Here is a 17,505-nt window from a genome sequence, read left to right as displayed (position 1 = left end):
CCACCCAATGCCTGCTTCAGTGCACCAAAGAAATGGAAATCACTAGGTGCTAAATCAGGGATGAGACAGTACTTCCCAATCCTTTTTGTCGGTGGTGTCACGGGTTAGTTGAGCAATATGAGGACGTGCGTTGTCTTGCTGGAGACTCACACCTCTTCTCTGTGATCCACGACGTCTCTCTCTCCTCGTTGGCTTCATCTTCTTTAAAAGCAAATCCGAGTAGTATTTGCTGATCATTGTACGCCGCTCTTCGAGATAACCACAAAAAAACTGCACCTTCAGCATCCCAAAACACCGATAACATGACTTTTCCTGCTGATGCTTGGGTTTTGAGTTCTTTCTTGAATGGTGAGTTCGTGTGCTTCCACTCCATGCTTCGTCTTTTTGATTCTGGCTCGTAATAGTGAACCCAAGTTTCACCACAAATTAAAATTTTGTTGAGGAAGTGCTCACCTTCTCTTTCACAATCTTCCTTTAGCTCTGTGCACACTCTCAACCTTGTTTCCTTGTGTAGCCGCGACAACTCCTTTCGGACTCATCTTGCACATGCTTTGCGTTACTTTAGCTTGTTACAGATAGTGTTATGAACGGTACCAGTACTAACTTGAACCCTATCAACTATCATTTCCACAGTCACACGGCGGTCGGCACGAATAACATCATAAATTCGACTTTCAAGTGAGGGAACTGAAACTGCAACTGGCCGGCCAGAACGATGTTTGTCAGTCACTGAGTCGCGACCATTTTTGAACTGCTCTACCCACTTGTAAAAATTTGCACTATTCATACAACCTTCACCGTAAACTTTGGACACTCTACAGTATATGTTCACTGGTTTCTCGTCTTCAGCAAGTAAAAAACGAATAACAGAACGTTGTTCAACTAATGTGGACGTTTCAAGCGGACTTGCCATCTTGAAATGTATTCTTGAGGCTATAAACAAAACAACTTTCATACATCAGCTGATCATGGCTCATCCCAGTGATGCGAACTTAAACCCATCGCAATACCAAACTTGTCCTACTAACAGTTTTTTCCCCAGACCAGTTTGTCTCTTTAATTATTGAATGACCCTCGTATATTTCTTGTTACTGTTTACATACACTGGTGAGCAAAACGTAAGGGCGACACTATTTCTCGCGCCAAGTGTCACTACAAAGTAAGATAGTTCTATCAAACATGGACCATACATAGAAAGAACCGCTACAGTAAAGTACAAAAAAATGTTCAAATGTGTGTGAAATCTTATGGGACTTAACTGCTAAGGTCATCAGTCCCTAAGCTTACACACTACTCAGCCTAAATTATCCTGAGGACAAACACATACACACCCATGCCCGAGGGAGGACTCCAACCTCCGACGGGACCAGCCGCACAGTCCATGACTGGAGCGCCGCAGACCGCTCGGCTAATCCCGCGACGCAGTAAAGTACAGAAGGTAACTGAAACAAATATGCAATGTGTATTTCTTCCCAAAACAAAATTCTATTGTCAGTTGAGAATTAGGAAATTTGTTTCACTATAGTTTCAACAAATTAATCTGTCATCTTGGGAAGTTTAATGTTGGTATAGCAGATGTCAGCATCTTCTGCTCAAACCGGTATAGCGAAGTAAATTTGCTAATTGTGCAATTGAAGACTGTATTTTGTTCTGAAATATGTACCACATTTGTTTGGAAAAAACAGCTACGAACGAAATCACGTATTTCATTCAGAGACGTTCTACACTATACTGTAGGAGTTCTTTCTATCTATTGTCCCGTTTCATCGAGCTACAATTACTTGACAGTAGCACATCATGCGGAAGCTGCTTTCGTCGTTAAGCTTTGCACACCAGTGTACATTTAAATGACTTATTTCCTAACCGAAACAAGTAGATATTTTAAGTGGCGATTATTTTCACTCGTGCACGGTTAACATAAGCTTCCTTTCTCAAGTGCACAATTCTGCAACCACTGTGGATAATTACCCCATACCGTAGGAAAATGTGTGACATTGCAGTTAAATGTAATTGTGCTTTTTATTTTTTAATACCTAACAACCGATTTAGCGTACCAAAAGTAGAGAAACTGCAGCAATCAACAGTGCTGCTGGGTTTCGTTTACTGATCATCACTGTGCTGCAGTAATAATTTTTGCTTACTTATGCACTGTTCTTCGCCTCACACTTTCATAGCAGTGTGCAGCCAGCAATGTCCGTAAAGTGACACAGCGTGTGTTTCAGGCACGGCAAGAAATTCCTCAGCATATCTGGAGACTAGACTAGTTCAAATGGCTCTGAGCACTGTGGGACTCAACTTCAGGTGTCATCAGTCCCCCAGGACATCACACACATTCATGCCCGAGGCAGGAATCGAAACTGCGACCGTAGCGGTCGCTCGGTTTCAGACCATTTGGAGACTGTTGCCTCAACGAACACAGTAGCGTGTTGGTGGCTGTGTGGGTCACACCTCATACCGGTGGCGGTGGCGATGAGCGTCGTTCCGAATGCAGTACGAGTTTTACCATTTAATACCCGTTATGTAACGGACGGGCAACGGTCCTGCCGCAGTGGATACACCGGTTTCCGTGAGATCACCGAAGTTAAGCGATGTCGGGCGTGGCCGGCACTTGGATGGGTGACCATCCAGCCGCCATGCGCTGTTGCCATTTTTCGGGGTGCACTCAGCCTCGTGATGCCAACTGAGGAGCTACTCGACCGAATAGTAGCGGTTTCGGTCAAGAATACCATCATAACGGCCGGGAGAGCAGTGTACTGACCACACGCCCCTCCTATCCACATCCTCATCTGAGGATGACACGGCGGTCGGATGGTCCCGGTGGGCCACTCGTGGCCTGAAGACGGAGTGCATGTAACGGACGCCTCCACGAAGTATAATAAATACCTCACTGGTGGGTGCTTCAAGATGGAAAACGTTCCGTTCCTGTCAGAATGTGTTGTCCACAAGTTTTCGGGTGGGAGTGAGCTGGAGGGGAGCTGAGCGGAGGGCAGCGTCGCTACCTCGCAGGTGCTGCGGCTTCGTCACGTCGGTGCGCTGGAAGACGGCGCGGCCGCGCTCGCTGCCCGCCGCCACCACCGCCGCCAGGTCCGCCACTGCCGCCGCCCCCGCCTCCTCCGACAGGTCGGCCAGGACCACGCCCTGCAACGTCACATCCGCACCCTCAGTCGTTGCCTCACCGCCAGACGCTCGCTAGCGAGGCGGTGTTCACCTATTTATAGCTGCAGTTTTAAATCAATCGGCGACGTGAGCGTGAAACGTAACAGTCTAATTGAAACCTATTTCAACACGTAAATTTTAACCATAAACAGTAATTTCTGACTTAGAGGTGTAGGCAAATATGTACTTGTGGAAAGTGTACGAAAAAACTAATTACAAAATGATAATTTCGCTAACTTGTAGAAGTCCGTTAATTGGTAGGAACATTTTTTTATAACCTGTATCATTTACAATATATAAATACCAGAAAACCAATTTTCAACGAAATAATTTAATGCATTTGTATACATATGAAATATAATATGCTTGTGCAATCTATTATGTATTTATTCTATGGGAGCTAAGGTAATTATTGAAATGTGTCATTGGTTTTAGGATGAATATTTTAATTGTGATTTAGTGAGAAAATCATTTTAAACAATGCCGAGGATTGTTCGGGATTGTTTAGATTTTATATATATATATATATATATATATATATATATATATATATATATATATATATATATATATATATAGGGGTAGCCATATTGGCATAGTCAGTCAGCACTTTGTGACTATGTGGACAGAAAGCAGGTAACTAAGATTCATTTCATTATTGTAAGTATGTTACTACGTATTTGAGTTTTGTAAAGATGTCTTGATTTTCTTTGAAATCGTAATAAACACTCTGTTAAGACATTATACTGGATTAAATACTCATTTAACTTTATAGTTAAATCTTACTGTAGATGTGTACGAAACCAGGAGTACGGCTGCAACAGATCGTCTGCAACAATGAGTACACGATATTATATTAAACTTATTCATAGTAACGTTGTAAGCGTGACAGGCAAAGAGACCCTCACACGTTTAGGTTTTTCTGCGCTATATTGAGTACTGCGCAATAATATTGACCGTGTGGGTGCCGTACTGCAGGAGAATGATTCAAATGGCTGTGAGCACTGTGGGACTCAACTTCTGTGGTCATCAGTCTCCTAGAACTTAGAACTACTGTAACCAAGGACATCACACACATCCATGCCCGAGGCAGGATTCGAACCTGCGACCGTAGCGGTCGCGCGGTTCCAGACTGAAGTGCCTAGAACCTCTCGGCCACACCGGCCGGCACTGCAGGAGACTGCAGTGCCACAGAAATACGGGATATATAAAAAAAATCATCCAATTTTAAAAAATCATAACTATTATGCTATTTGAGCATGTGCGTGAACAACGTACTGTTGTAAAGAGCAAATTCTCGAGTTTTCCATGGTTCTCTCTAGGTAGCAACAGTATGCGTCCACTTCAGTTCTAGTAAAATTGCTGTCAGGACAACAGAAAGTGTTTTGTGTTCTACGTTTTAGCGCAGTGCAGGTCGGTAAGAACTGTTCACCGTGACTTCCGTACCAGGTACGGTGTGGATTATCCTACAGCACAGAGCTTTAGACGATGGCATTAACAATTCCGAGAAACAGGTCGTTTGTGCAAAGGCAAATCGCCGGGCCGTCTCCGAGTATCTGACACAGACGTCGAAGGCATCCGCCACACTTTCACACCAAGTCCGCAGAAATCCGTTGGCCATGCATCTCGACAGCTCAACATGACCCCCGATGTGCGTGTGGTGGGCGTTGCGTCGACGTTTACGCATTAAACCACACAAAATTCAGCTACTGCAAGCTCTTCGTGAAGGTGACAAACAACAACGTGTGGAGGTTTGTATTTTCGTTGTTTGCGAGACGGGGGATGGCTCTTTCCCTCCATGCTTAGTGTTTAGTGACGAGGCAACATTCCATTTAAATGGGAGGGTGAACCGTCATAATGTGAGAGACTCTCCAAAATTTAATGTGTTTTGTGCAGTTTCACAGGAAAAGGTGTATGGTCAAATGTTCAAATGTGTGTGAATTCCTAGGCCATCGAACTGCGTAGGTCATCGGTCCCTAGACTTGTGCACTACTTGAACTAACTTAAACTAACCTATGCTAAGAACAACACACAAATCCATGCCCGAGGGAGGACTCGAACCTCCGGCGGGAGGGGCCGCGCAGTCCGTGACAAGACGCCTGAAACCGCGTGGCCTCTTCGCTTGGCGTTGTATGGTCCATTTTTCACTTTTCTTGGCCGAGAATACTGTTAGAGGAAGCACATATCTCGATATGGTTGGGAACTTTCTTTTCTCATAGTTGGAGACTGATCCGAACGATTTCATTTACCAACAGGATGTGGCACCGCCACAATGGCAGTGGGAAGTGTGAGAATTTTTAAATCAAAGGATTACTTAATGATGGGTCGGCCACACTGGACGAAATGATTCAGCCTTATAGTACTGGCCTCCAAGGTCACCGGACCTGACTGTACGTGTTTATTCCTTGCGGGGGTTTATAAACTACTCTGTTTATGTGCTTCCATTACCAATAACAATGAATGAACTGAGATATCGCATAACAATAGCTGCGGAAGCTGTAACACGAGAAATGCTCCCTGCAGTGTGGGAACAATTCGAATACCGCACGACATATGCCGTTCGTCTCAAGGTGGTATAATGCACACCTATGAAAATGTAAGAAAAAATTTTTTTTGAGTTTCTTGGTCATCGAAAAACAAAATCATTGTATATGTTTATTAGTTTCAGAAATATAGACATGCCAAATTGGATGGTTCTTTATGCTACATACTGTATTGATAGTAGCTCAGTATATCGTGCATCACACTGTATCATGTAAGGGTGATGTATAATATACGGCACGTTCCTGCCGAGACTACGTGATTTGTGGACGTATAAACATCTGATTTAACGACGCCGTATGAATACGAAAACATTGCGAAAGACGGGCAAGGCAATCATCTGTTGAAGTGCATTCAGAGGAGCAGCTCGATTACATATTTAATTCTTACTCGGTAATTAGCTGTGGAAACATTCGACAAAAGCGTTTTAAGTGCGGGGAAATGATACTGCAACTGCTTATTTGTTCGTTTCAGAAACTCGAATTATTTATTGTAGAAATACGAGTATCTAACAGAACTACCTACCGATTCTCTACAGTAATTTATCTACTCTTTTCAGGTTTATAGATCATTTCCAGCGTTTTGGAAAGCGAAATCCGACAAGTATATGAATCTTTACTGAATTTATAGGGTGTAACGAGGTTTGGCAGTTAATTCAACTATTCCTAGTTCAAAATGGTTCGAATGGCTCTGAGCACTACGGGACTTAACATCTGAGGTCATCCGGACTGAAACGCCTACAATCGCTCGGCCACCGCGGCCGGCTAATTCGTAGTTCGTATTTAAAAATCTCCGATAGTCGTCTGGTTCCGTTGCAGGTTTGCTTAGCATCTTAGTACGGTTGCACGTAGAACGCCTTCCGAGCCAGTTTTGCCGCCTCCTCTCGCTGTTGTTTTTGCAGGTCGCGGTGAGTGCAGTCAAAGTACACGCGAGTCCCACATTGTCGAACGCCGACGTGTTCACTATGAAAGCTGGAGTCTAACTCATGTGCCCCAGTCATAAATATTGCACAACAACACTGTGCCGTTCTTGTCCTCGACCTTCCGCGCAATGTATTGACACAACATTACTGCGCAATAAATACTGAGCGCGAGAAGAAGAACGGCGTGTCGCACACATGGCGACACACGGCACCTGCTCGCGTACCGAGTGCCACTCTCTACAACAGCCCCATTCAGGGGGGAGTGTGTGCGTGTGTGTCAGGCCACTAAAAATGCGGCCGATACTGAACATGTCCATCACAGGCTTTCTCCAGAAATCTATCTGACCAAGAAATCTAAAGGGGCCCTCGTACGCTCGAAATTTATTGAGCAACACTCAGTACTGCGCAGTAACATTCACCGTCTGAGAGCGTTACTGTCGGTTGTCGCAATGTGTTGAAGAAGTCTGCAGAGCTTTAAAAATGTTGACGCTCGCTTAATGTATTGAGCAATGAATAGTATCGAACAGGGGTAGTATTGCACAATAAACGGCGGTTCCTGGCGAGACCGAGGCAAATTCATTTCGCTCCAAACAAATTTCCGCAAAAGCCTAGAGAAAGTAAACGACTAAATATCAGGAAGTGTCCTGGAGGATGAATGATAAAAAAAAGTAGCATATGAAGTATTCCTGACTGTTTAGGAAACGCCAGATACCCCGTTTTCTGCAGTGGCAGGGGAAACTGCAAGCAGATGGTTCAAATGGCTCTGAGCACTATGGGACTCAACTGCTGAGGTCATTAGTCCCCTAGAACTTAGAACTAGTTAAACCTAACTAACCTAAAGACATCACAAACATCCATGCCCAAGGCAGGATTCGAACCTGCGACCGTAGCGGTCTTGCGGTTCCAGACTGCAGCGCCTTTAACCGCACGGCCACTTCGGCCGGCAAACTGCAAGCAGAAATGTTTATTTTACTTATAGCAGTTTTCAGACTTGGCGAATAAGATCAGTGAGCGTACATGTCTTTCTTGTCTTGTAACAGTTGTCGCACCACACGACATAAGATCATGTGTGCCTTCATTCAGTAATCAGAATATAACTGTAAGCGTAGGCTTCCGCGGCCGTTGTCTTCTTCAATAAAATTCTTCAGGGTATCAGACCGCATCGTCATAATTTTAAAATGCGCCAACGTTTCGGCCAGCGTTGCAGCTAGCCTTCATCAGGGCCTTACGTTAACTGCTAAATAAACACACTTGGATTCCTTAAATAGCTGCACGAGAAAACCGTGTCGTTATTTGATTGGCTGTACCAATAGACCAATAGAAAACAGCTATTTCAGCCAATAACAGATAATAAAGGAAACACCAATAAAGCATACCTTTCACCCCTCCTCCTCCTCCTAGTACACTCGTCGAGGGGACACTGAATAGTGCACGGTACATCCAAACCGTCATCGAACCCATCGTTCTACCATTCCTAGACCGGCAAGGGAACTTGCTGTTCCAACAGGACAATGCACGTCCGCATGTATCCCGTGCCACCCAACGTGCTCTAGAAGGTGTAAGTCAACTACCCTGGCCAGCAAGATCTCCGGATCTGTCCCCCATTGAGCATGTTTGGGACTGGAAGAAGCGTCGTCTCACGCGGTCTGCACGTCCAGCACGAACGCTGGTCCAACTGAGGCGCCAGGTGGAAATGGCATGGCAAGCCGTTCCACAGGACTACATCCAGCATCTCTACGATCGTCTCCATGGGAGAATAGCAGCCTGCATTGCTGCGAAAGGTGGATATACACTGTACTAGTGCCGACATTGTGCATGCTCTGTTGCCTGTGTCTATGTGCCTGTGGTTCTGTCAGTGTGATCATGTGACCAGGAATGTGTCAATAAAGTTTCCCCTTCCTGGGACAATGAATTCACGGTGTTCTTATTTCAATTTCCAGGAGTATATATATATATATATATATATATATAATGTTTCTGCATGTAAATTGTATTTTCATCGAAAGTAATTGGTTTGGTTACACAAAGGCGGAGAAGCTACGCGATCAACTAATTTTTATCACTTATAAAATGCAATTCATTTTCTATAACGATATAAAATACACAATGGGACTCAATGACGTGCGATTCTGATTATGTGCAAAACATTATACATTATACATTAATTTATGTTTTCTTCCCTACCAATGCTAACAATACTACCAACAATACTACCATCTACTACGTCATTTATGTGGTATACCACAACCATCGAACCGTAGTTCTGTCAGAGCGCAACTGTAATTCTAACTAATGCGTCCCGGGTATAAATATTGCGCAAAAATATTAGGTCGTTCTTGGTTCCGCACTTCCGCGCAATATAGTGACACAGTATTATCACGCAGTACACAGTGGGCATGTCAGGGCCCCCTTAAGAGACACAAGCTTTTCTGTGGTTCGTGCGTTAACAGCAGATAAGGAGGCTGTCTACAGAGATATACTGCTTTGGGCATCAAGGGAGTCATCCGCCGGAAAAAGGCCGACGATTTTCGTCTCCAGAAGCTCGAATGTTATAAATATTTCGTCGAGTTCAGAAATTCAGAACAAGGGAGCCGTCTGCCCTCCTGGACGACTAGTGACGTTTCAGATGCGTTGATTTCCAAATCTGTTTCTGAACTCATTAATCACTAATCCCAAGTCAATAACCAAGTTAGTTTTTCTCCGGTTTTATAGGCGAGCGTTGCACTTTACCGAATGTGCGCATGAAAATTTGGGCATTTATTCAGGTAGTTCACAGTAACGACCTTCTGAGGGTACGGCTTTTAAAGCCAGGTGCGGGCACTGCTTGTTTGTCACTCGCTCCGCCCCACAGCACCCCCTCCACGTCGGAGTACCAACTACAGTACGGCAGTGACAGCCAATGCGCCTCTATTGAAGAACAACGCAACTCCTGCAGATGTATTTGGTTTAAATTGCTCTGAGCACTATGGGACTTAACATCTGAGGTCATCAGTCCCCTAGACTCAGAACTACTTAAATCTAACCAGCCTAAAGACATCAGACACATCCATGCCCGAGGCAGGATTCGAACCTGCGATTGTAGCAGCAGCGCGGTTCCGGATTGAAGCGCTTCGAATCGCTCGGCCACAACGGCCGGTGCAGATTTATTTCACTTTAACAGAGTCAGGTTTACAATCCAGAGAAAATAAAGCATGCCACCCATGTTAATAACTAAACAGTGCTATGCAACTTGTTTAATGACACACTGACTCGTTTTATTCATTTACACTGCATTTGTGAATCGCAACATAGAAGTGTTCAAAACAAAGAGTTCTGTGCCACCAGCTACATCTCAGAAACTACCCACTTTGACGCAATAAACAAATCACGTTACAATCGTCAAGATAGTATTTATCTGGATCTTCAAAGCAGCCGCTTCGATACCACGCCTGTTGGAGGCCTGGCCGCAATACTGCTGCATGTAGCTGCCTGTGTAGAAAAGGTTGCATGTGAAGGATGTCGTTATGCCGGTCGAAGTTCACAGCGACGCCCAGAAGTGGCGCTGAGCTGGTAAACCCGCTGACAAGACCGGTAAATATGCCAAATCCAGATACACCGCGGGTTGACGGTATTTTGTTCCACTTAGTAGCATCGTCAGTACAGAAAGTGCAGTATCTTCTTCTCCGTTCTCTTCATGCACTGGCAAGCTTTTGTGGCTTGGAAATGTGGCTTGTTCTGTTGTCATGTACGATTTTAGAAAATATTTGCTGTCACCACATGGGTAAAGTTTCCTTCTTGACTTTTCCAGAATGAGGCGATCACTAGAAGATTGTCCGCATGAAATGAACTCCGATTGACTCGCGGCCCAAACGTCCCGGTCGACTCTTTTAAGACTACAAACAGAGGTGACATCACGTGTCCTTCTGCAGATAGCGTTGGCATCACGACTATTCTGCACGGGTCTGTCATGTTCCTGATGCACTGCACGACTGTGTCGTCGCCTTTCGTCCCTTTTTTGGCAGGAGATCGCCCGGACGTGGTTTCTCGATTATAACCGCTCTGATCCATATTGCGCACTTTCCGTCTCCCGACCGTTCCCATAATAGCTCTGTTGATAGTCAGAAACTCTTCATATGTAGTAAATATAGCTGCCTCATTACCGAGATTTTTAGCTATAATAACATGGACTATCCGTTGCGAAATATTTTGTTTGTTCTTGAAAGCGACAACCACCCAGCAGATGCTTTAAACGTTTCTAGTCCCTCTTCCACTGTGGCCTGAAAGTTCCGCTGCTATATGTTAACATCGTGGATCGACATCTTTTTCCTAAATGCATTGCGAAATTTATCTAGAAATAGTCTTGACCTGAAAAACATTTTGTTGATGCGATTCCTGGTTTTCAAGGTACCTACTCCAGACGTACAGATCTCTTTTTATGTTTCAATAATGCAAAGATCCTCTTGCCAGTCCTGCTCGCGCTATTTGTCCGTGAGACTCAGAGGGCCATAGACAAGGGTTCCCAGGTAGATGCCGTGTTTCTTGACTTCCCAAGGCGTTCGATATAGTTCCCCACAGTCGTCTAATGAACAAAGTAAGAGCATATGGACTATCAGACCAATTGTGTGATTGGACTGAAGAGTCCCTAGATAACAGAACGCAGCATGTCATTCTCAATGGAGAGATGTCTTCTGAAGTAAGAGTGATTTCAGGTGTGCCGCAGGGGAGTGTCGTAGGACCGTTGCTTGTGGATGACATCGGAAGTTCACTGAGGCTTTTTGCGGATGATGCTGTGGTACATCGAGAGGTTGTAACAATGGAAAATTGTACTGAAATGCAGGAGGATCTGCAGCGAATTGACGCATGGTGCAGGGAATGGCAATTGAATCTGTATGTAGACAAGTGTATGTACTGCGAATACATAGAAAGATAGATCCCTTATAATTTAGCTACAATATAGCAGGTCAGCAACTGGAAGCAGTTAATTCCACAAATTATCTGGGAGTACGCATTAGGAGTGATTTAAAATGGAATGATCATATAAAGTTGATCGTCGCTAAAGCAGATGCCAGACTCAGATACATTGGAAGAATCCTGAGGAATTGCAATCCGAAGACAAAGGAAGTAGGTTACAGTATGCTTGTTCGCCCACTGCTTGAATACTGCTCAGCAGTGTGGGATCCGTACCAGATAGGGTTGATAGAAGAGATAGGAAAATCCAACGGAGAGCAGCGCTCTTCGTTACAGGATCATTTAGTAATCGCGAAAGCGTTACGGAGATGATAGATAAACTCCAGTGGAATACTCTGCAGGAGAGACGCTCAGTTGCTCGGTACAGGCTTTCGTTGAAGTTTCGAGAACATACCTTCACCGAGGAGTCAAGCAGTATATTGCTCCCTCCTACGTATATCTCGCTAAGAGACCATGAGGATAAAATCAGAGAGATTAGAGTCCACACAGAGGCATACCGACGATCCTTCTTTCCACGAACAATACGAGACTGGAATAGAAGGGAGAACCGATAGAGGTATTCAAGGTACCCTCTGCCACACACCGTCAGGTGGCTTGCAGAGTATGGATGTAGATGTAGATGTAGAAAGGAGACAGATTCGCCTACTTTCCTGTTTCCTGAAAAGCGACAGCTCGTTTCACACACCTATTACCCTCATGGGCAATGCCATATGAGACGATATTACATCTTATAATCATGGTTCATCATCACTTACTTCTTCTTTTTCTCAGCTCTGTCCCGCTATACCAACGGCGCTGTTCCACGAATGTGACTGTGGTAAAACGGCAGCTTCATCAACGTTATCGTCCTCCTCTAGCAAATAAGCAGCGGACGTCAGCCCGCTACTTTGTTCTGTATGTAGCACATCTTCCTTCGTCAAATTGTGTATTATTTCTAGAATGAAACTGAAAGGTATAAATAATAACACAAAAGAAGTCTCATAATTTTTCGTTTACCTTTTATAAAGGATAGTCGAGTAGCCACACGTAATTACGCTTACCGGTCAAGTCTTTCAGAAGCTGTCGCTCTCCGATGTTTAAACGTTGCAACTTGGCCGTCATTCCGCGCTGTTCCTGGAGGTGTATCGCTAGTGGGCTCGCCTCTTAACCACTCCACTGTACAGCACTTCACGCTCGAGCATTACGCGGGCGCAGTGGGGTGGAACGAGCGATACGGGCGCATGTCTAAAAGCTTCACCTTCGAGAGGTCGTAGCTGCGTGCGACCAGTACAGTGGCAGAAATATTCGGCCGGGATTCGTTGCCGTGGTTGTATCTGGCACCAGAGCTTTTCTCTCTTTGAAGTACGAGGTGGGGTTGGTGATGTTTCCTTATTAGTGCCGTTCCGTCCCTATGGAGGCGTACCACCCCGTTGCCTACACACAGGGGCAGGGCTGCAGCGACTAGGGCGGCAGCGGACAGAGGGGTCTTGTAGTGGGACGCGAAACTGAAGCGTCACCCATCCACCAGTGTCAGCCCACTTTGCAGGTGAATATAAGTTTAATTTACCGTTTTGTTTATGTATTTTGTAATATTTGTAATGGTTGTGAATTATCTAAAGTTTTGTATTTATTTTTATGTTTCATGTACGGAGAGGGCGGCGCAACGAACGGAGACAGCGTCTTCACTGCCGGGACCAGAGAGAAAATTGCTGGCCACTATACGGCGCGTGTCGACAGCCAAAGAGCAACAGAAGTTCCTGAAACCGAGTTGTTGCGTCGTGCTTCTAAAAACTGAAAAAATAAGAATTTGTAATGTTTCTACAACAATGACGTCATAGAAAGTTAAATCATGTTGTAAATCTTCAGTCCTATCTTGTCAAGGCTCATGTTCACGTCTATATGTAGTATATATGAAGATAATAAACTAGTGTATACTACAAAAGATTGAATACGTGTCCCGAGAATTTATTTATGAAGAATTATATTAAGGAAGAAGCATTGCTGATTTACTTGACAAGATTATTAATTTTTGACAACGTTCATCGCGAGTTTGAGTCTTAAAAGTTTACTCAATGTGGTTTTAATATTTATTAAAGCAGATAACTTGCATTAATATAATTTCTGAGAAGAAACAAACGACATCTAAATTGAAAAAAGTTTGCACAAACCAATTGGACTGAGTGACGTAATTCTGCGCATACGACTCAAATGATGATGTTTTAACTATAGTTTCGTTCAAGAACCATTCAGAGACAACTTTAAAAAGAATTTAAATAATTTTGAAGTGTCTTGTAAATGTAGGTGACGAAGTCTGCACATGGTCATATGTCAAAAGAAAATCATTTATACAAACCTTACGTCGTTACACTACAATCTTCCGTCAACGTTCACAAAACCCATGCACCTCCGTCAGCACAAAACACACACACACATTTTTCTCTCTCTTAGTCACATTCCTACGTTTTAATGCCATAAAAAAATCAAAGACCCAATCAATATCTAGTTACACCTCTGTACTGTACCGTAAGTCTGACCGCTGGTACGCAGACAAAGGTTGGGTCTTTGTATCAAAAGAAACAAACGCTTTAAAGAAAGCAAAAACTGTCTGTATTGTTTACCACAGTACCTGAAGATTTGTCCTACATCAGTACAGAATACTCGTCGCTCAGTTTATTGACACTACAAGTGTAAATTACTGGTTACGGTACATTCGGCGCTAAAACACACCTGAGGTTCAATCATTGTACCTATTTGGTGCAAGTTACAGGAGGCCCTCAAATTAAATGCAAAAATGTTGTTTCTACATCTCAGACACAAATACACAGCCACTTATAACGTCCATAACATCCTAGACAAAGACACTTTAATGCGCCGTATGACCTAAACTACATATTATCGTAATACACAACTAAAACTACAAATAGCACAAAGTACGACATTTTAGATTCGTAAAGAGATCAACATGGTGACTTCTCTGTTTGCTTCTGTTAATCAGTAACAGAAGAGGATCTGCAATGTCACAAATCATCAGTGTTTCATCACACAAACTCACAAACACTGTGGACTCCTACAGATATTCCACTGGAATTTGCATACATGACTTTAAGTTTACAATTTTTGTGAACAAATTCCTGTTAAATGTAGTTATTTTGAAGGTTTTAAACTCTGCAAATGGCTTTTCTGTTCTCAGACACACAATGCCAAAATTACGACATGAGTAGTGGGATAAGGGCAGCACCAACCCAAATTAAAACAGTTGATCAAATTACCCCTCTCCATCACCCCTACACTGGAAGATATCATGAGCTTTCCCTTGCCAGCACATGGGTCCCCACCCCATTTCCATCCCCATCTGACACCTCTCTCTCCCACACCTATTCTATTGGCAGGAATTTCGAATTTTGGCGGGAATTTTGAATATTGGTTAGAAAATCTGAGTTTTGGTGGGAATTTCATTGTCCCAGTGCCGTGCTGACGTCCCATCCCACCTGGGAATTGGCAGGAAATTAAAAACGGCGGATGCTTTCCAGGGCCCAAACCCCGGTCCTTCTGGACGGAAAGCCCAAGTGTACCCCCAACACATGGAGACAACCAGATGGAGGAGAAGAAGGTTAGTTTAGTGAACTTCATTGCTTTTGGTTGGGAAACTGAAGTTAAGATCAATCCTAATTACATAATAAATCATGAAGATTGGTCCTATTACACAACTATATGCATTTCATTACGCAAGGAGCACCTGAAATCGCAATACAGCTCAAAAATTCATGATGCCATACAACTGGTGTTATCCTGTTGGGAAAAACTTTCATAATACCAGTCGAAAGTAGTGGCAGACACACTCAAACTCTATCCTCCAACTACAAGCTGGCGGGGAAAAAGGCTGGAGAGAAAGATACTATATATTTTGGTGGATATTGTGTTGAACTGATGAGAGGTTGATGTTGGACAAAGAGGAGTTTAACAAGTGTATTACCTGTAAGCATACAGCTGAGGACTGTTTCTATCGCTGTTTGACGTCAAAGTTCGCCACAGACGCCTTCCCTTGAATTCTTTGACAATCACACTGCAGCTCAGGTAATCGAAATTCAGGAAAGCCAATATGTGCTGCCAGAACTTATGGAAAATGCTTCACTGTTCTAATTATACATTAAACTTGTGAAAAAAGACCAGCACTTGTAATCAACGGGTCATAACGCAACACATGTACTGAGGACTGGGGAAAATCGTCGTCCCAAAAGATTGCACCAGGAGACAGTGGCAGCAGTTGAACGTGTGTTCTCCTCAATATGCGGTCACGAATTAGTCAGCTTAGAGCCACTCTTAACCCCCTCACCGCTCCCTCCCCCTCTCTCTCCTCACTGTAGACAGAATACAGGCCTTCTCAAATGGCCAGCTCCTACTGCTTCTGCACACTGCCTATCCTCGCCACAGCTTCCCGCTGCATCTGGGGGCAAAGTTTTCAGTCCAGTGCGTCCCCAGTGAGCACATGGCTGCGAGGTCCGGGTGGCCACTCTGCACTGACGGTGGCGGCGTACACAGTAGGCTGCAACGCCGGTGGGCTACAACACAACAAAGCGAGATAAATGACAGTCACTCCAAGGGCAACTTGTTTGTCTAAAATGTAGCCACGCCAAACCGCCCCTTGTGTAATCCCCAATGTGACGAAGTACGCACACCTCCCATAAGCAAGCATCTATTAAAAACAGAAAACACAATCTTGATGATAATAAATGTCCTGGTTCTGTGAAAAAACTACAGCATTTCCTCCAATTACATTAACTTATATCACAGCCCTGTATATGTTCACCTTGCATAAAATGAAAAAAGCTTACACTACTTTGCTACAAAAACTACCAATCGCTGCAGGATGTTCTCATTATTTTGAAACCGTCATTGGACTTAATAAAAAGCGAGAATTTAAACACCAAAGGAAAAATATGTATGTTAAGTAATTTCTTTCAACTTTATGGACAAATTACATGGCTTGAGGACGTCCCTCACATTCAAATCAGCGTGTGTAAATAAATTGTCATGCATGTGTGTATTATAAACATTTTAGACATGCGAAATAACATTACAGAATACAGCCTTTCACGCCATTTGCTCACGTGTCAGAAAAACACAACCATTTTATATTTGACAACAACAAACAATAATTCAAGAGGATGTTGTTGTTTTGTACACTGTGGCAGATCCCCTTTTACCCATGTGATGGTATATTGCACTCGCGTTTGCGAAACAAATCGTGAGAGCATGCCTTGTAATAGACACTCCTAACATCACCTAGTAGAGAACCCTATGAGATTCCTCTGATACATCGAACACAAATATCATCTGTGTGCTTACATTTGATATTTTTGATCCTTAACTTCCTCCTACCGACCTGCATGTAAAGTTTCTGTCATCCAGCAGACAACTATTTGCAACGGCAGCAGATTCTTGTGTTCTAGTTTCATAAGCAATTTCGTTATCACAAAACAGCCTGTTTCACACAGTCTACCCACATTTCGGGAAGAACACTATCATATCTAGGTTTCACAATGAGCTATAATTCAAGTGGTGTCTACTTTATTATTAGAGGTTAAGAAGTATGAAGTAACACAGGACTTTTGCTAACACCTATTTTTTAACATGCAATTGTAATGATAACAAGAAAAACAGTCATGATCCCATGAGAACAGATGCAGCCGCTTTCTATTAGTTTTATGAGCAAAATCGGTGTAGTTTCGAGAGACTCATCTGCATCCAAACTTTAACCAGCCATACCACTTCTTGTAATAGAACCTCCTATAAGATTTTATCATGTCTCTGTCTTCCGATATATTAAAAAACAAATACCATCTGTGTGTTGATATCGAGCTTATTACATATCCATGTATCACTCCATTGGAGCAGGTGGCGAGTGATTGAAGTCACTTGCACAGACGAGTGCTAAGTTTTGTCGCCTGTACTGGGGGAAG

The 17,505-nt window shown here is 43.6% G+C and overlaps 1 protein-coding gene across 1 annotated transcript in view; it reads right to left on the bottom strand.

Annotated features, from left to right (window-relative positions):
- LOC124620340 (15-hydroxyprostaglandin dehydrogenase [NAD(+)]-like) overlaps positions 1-17,505 on the bottom strand; it is a 185,887-nt gene that overhangs the window by 129,615 nt on the left and 38,767 nt on the right. Inside the window, exons 2-3 of the mRNA XM_047147014.1 lie at positions 3,119-3,138; positions 3,000-3,058 (exon numbers count right to left, since the gene is read on the bottom strand). Coding sequence (XP_047002970.1) covers positions 3,000-3,058; positions 3,119-3,138 — 79 coding nt within the window. The remainder of the gene's footprint in view (positions 1-2,999; positions 3,059-3,118; positions 3,139-17,505) is intronic.

The sequence above is a fragment of the Schistocerca americana genome, chromosome 6, assembly GCF_021461395.2.
Source record: "Schistocerca americana isolate TAMUIC-IGC-003095 chromosome 6, iqSchAmer2.1, whole genome shotgun sequence".
NCBI lineage: Eukaryota > Metazoa > Arthropoda > Insecta > Orthoptera > Acrididae > Schistocerca > Schistocerca americana.
Note: the sequence above shows the minus strand (reverse complement) of the source record. Positions and strands in the feature narration are given on the sequence as shown.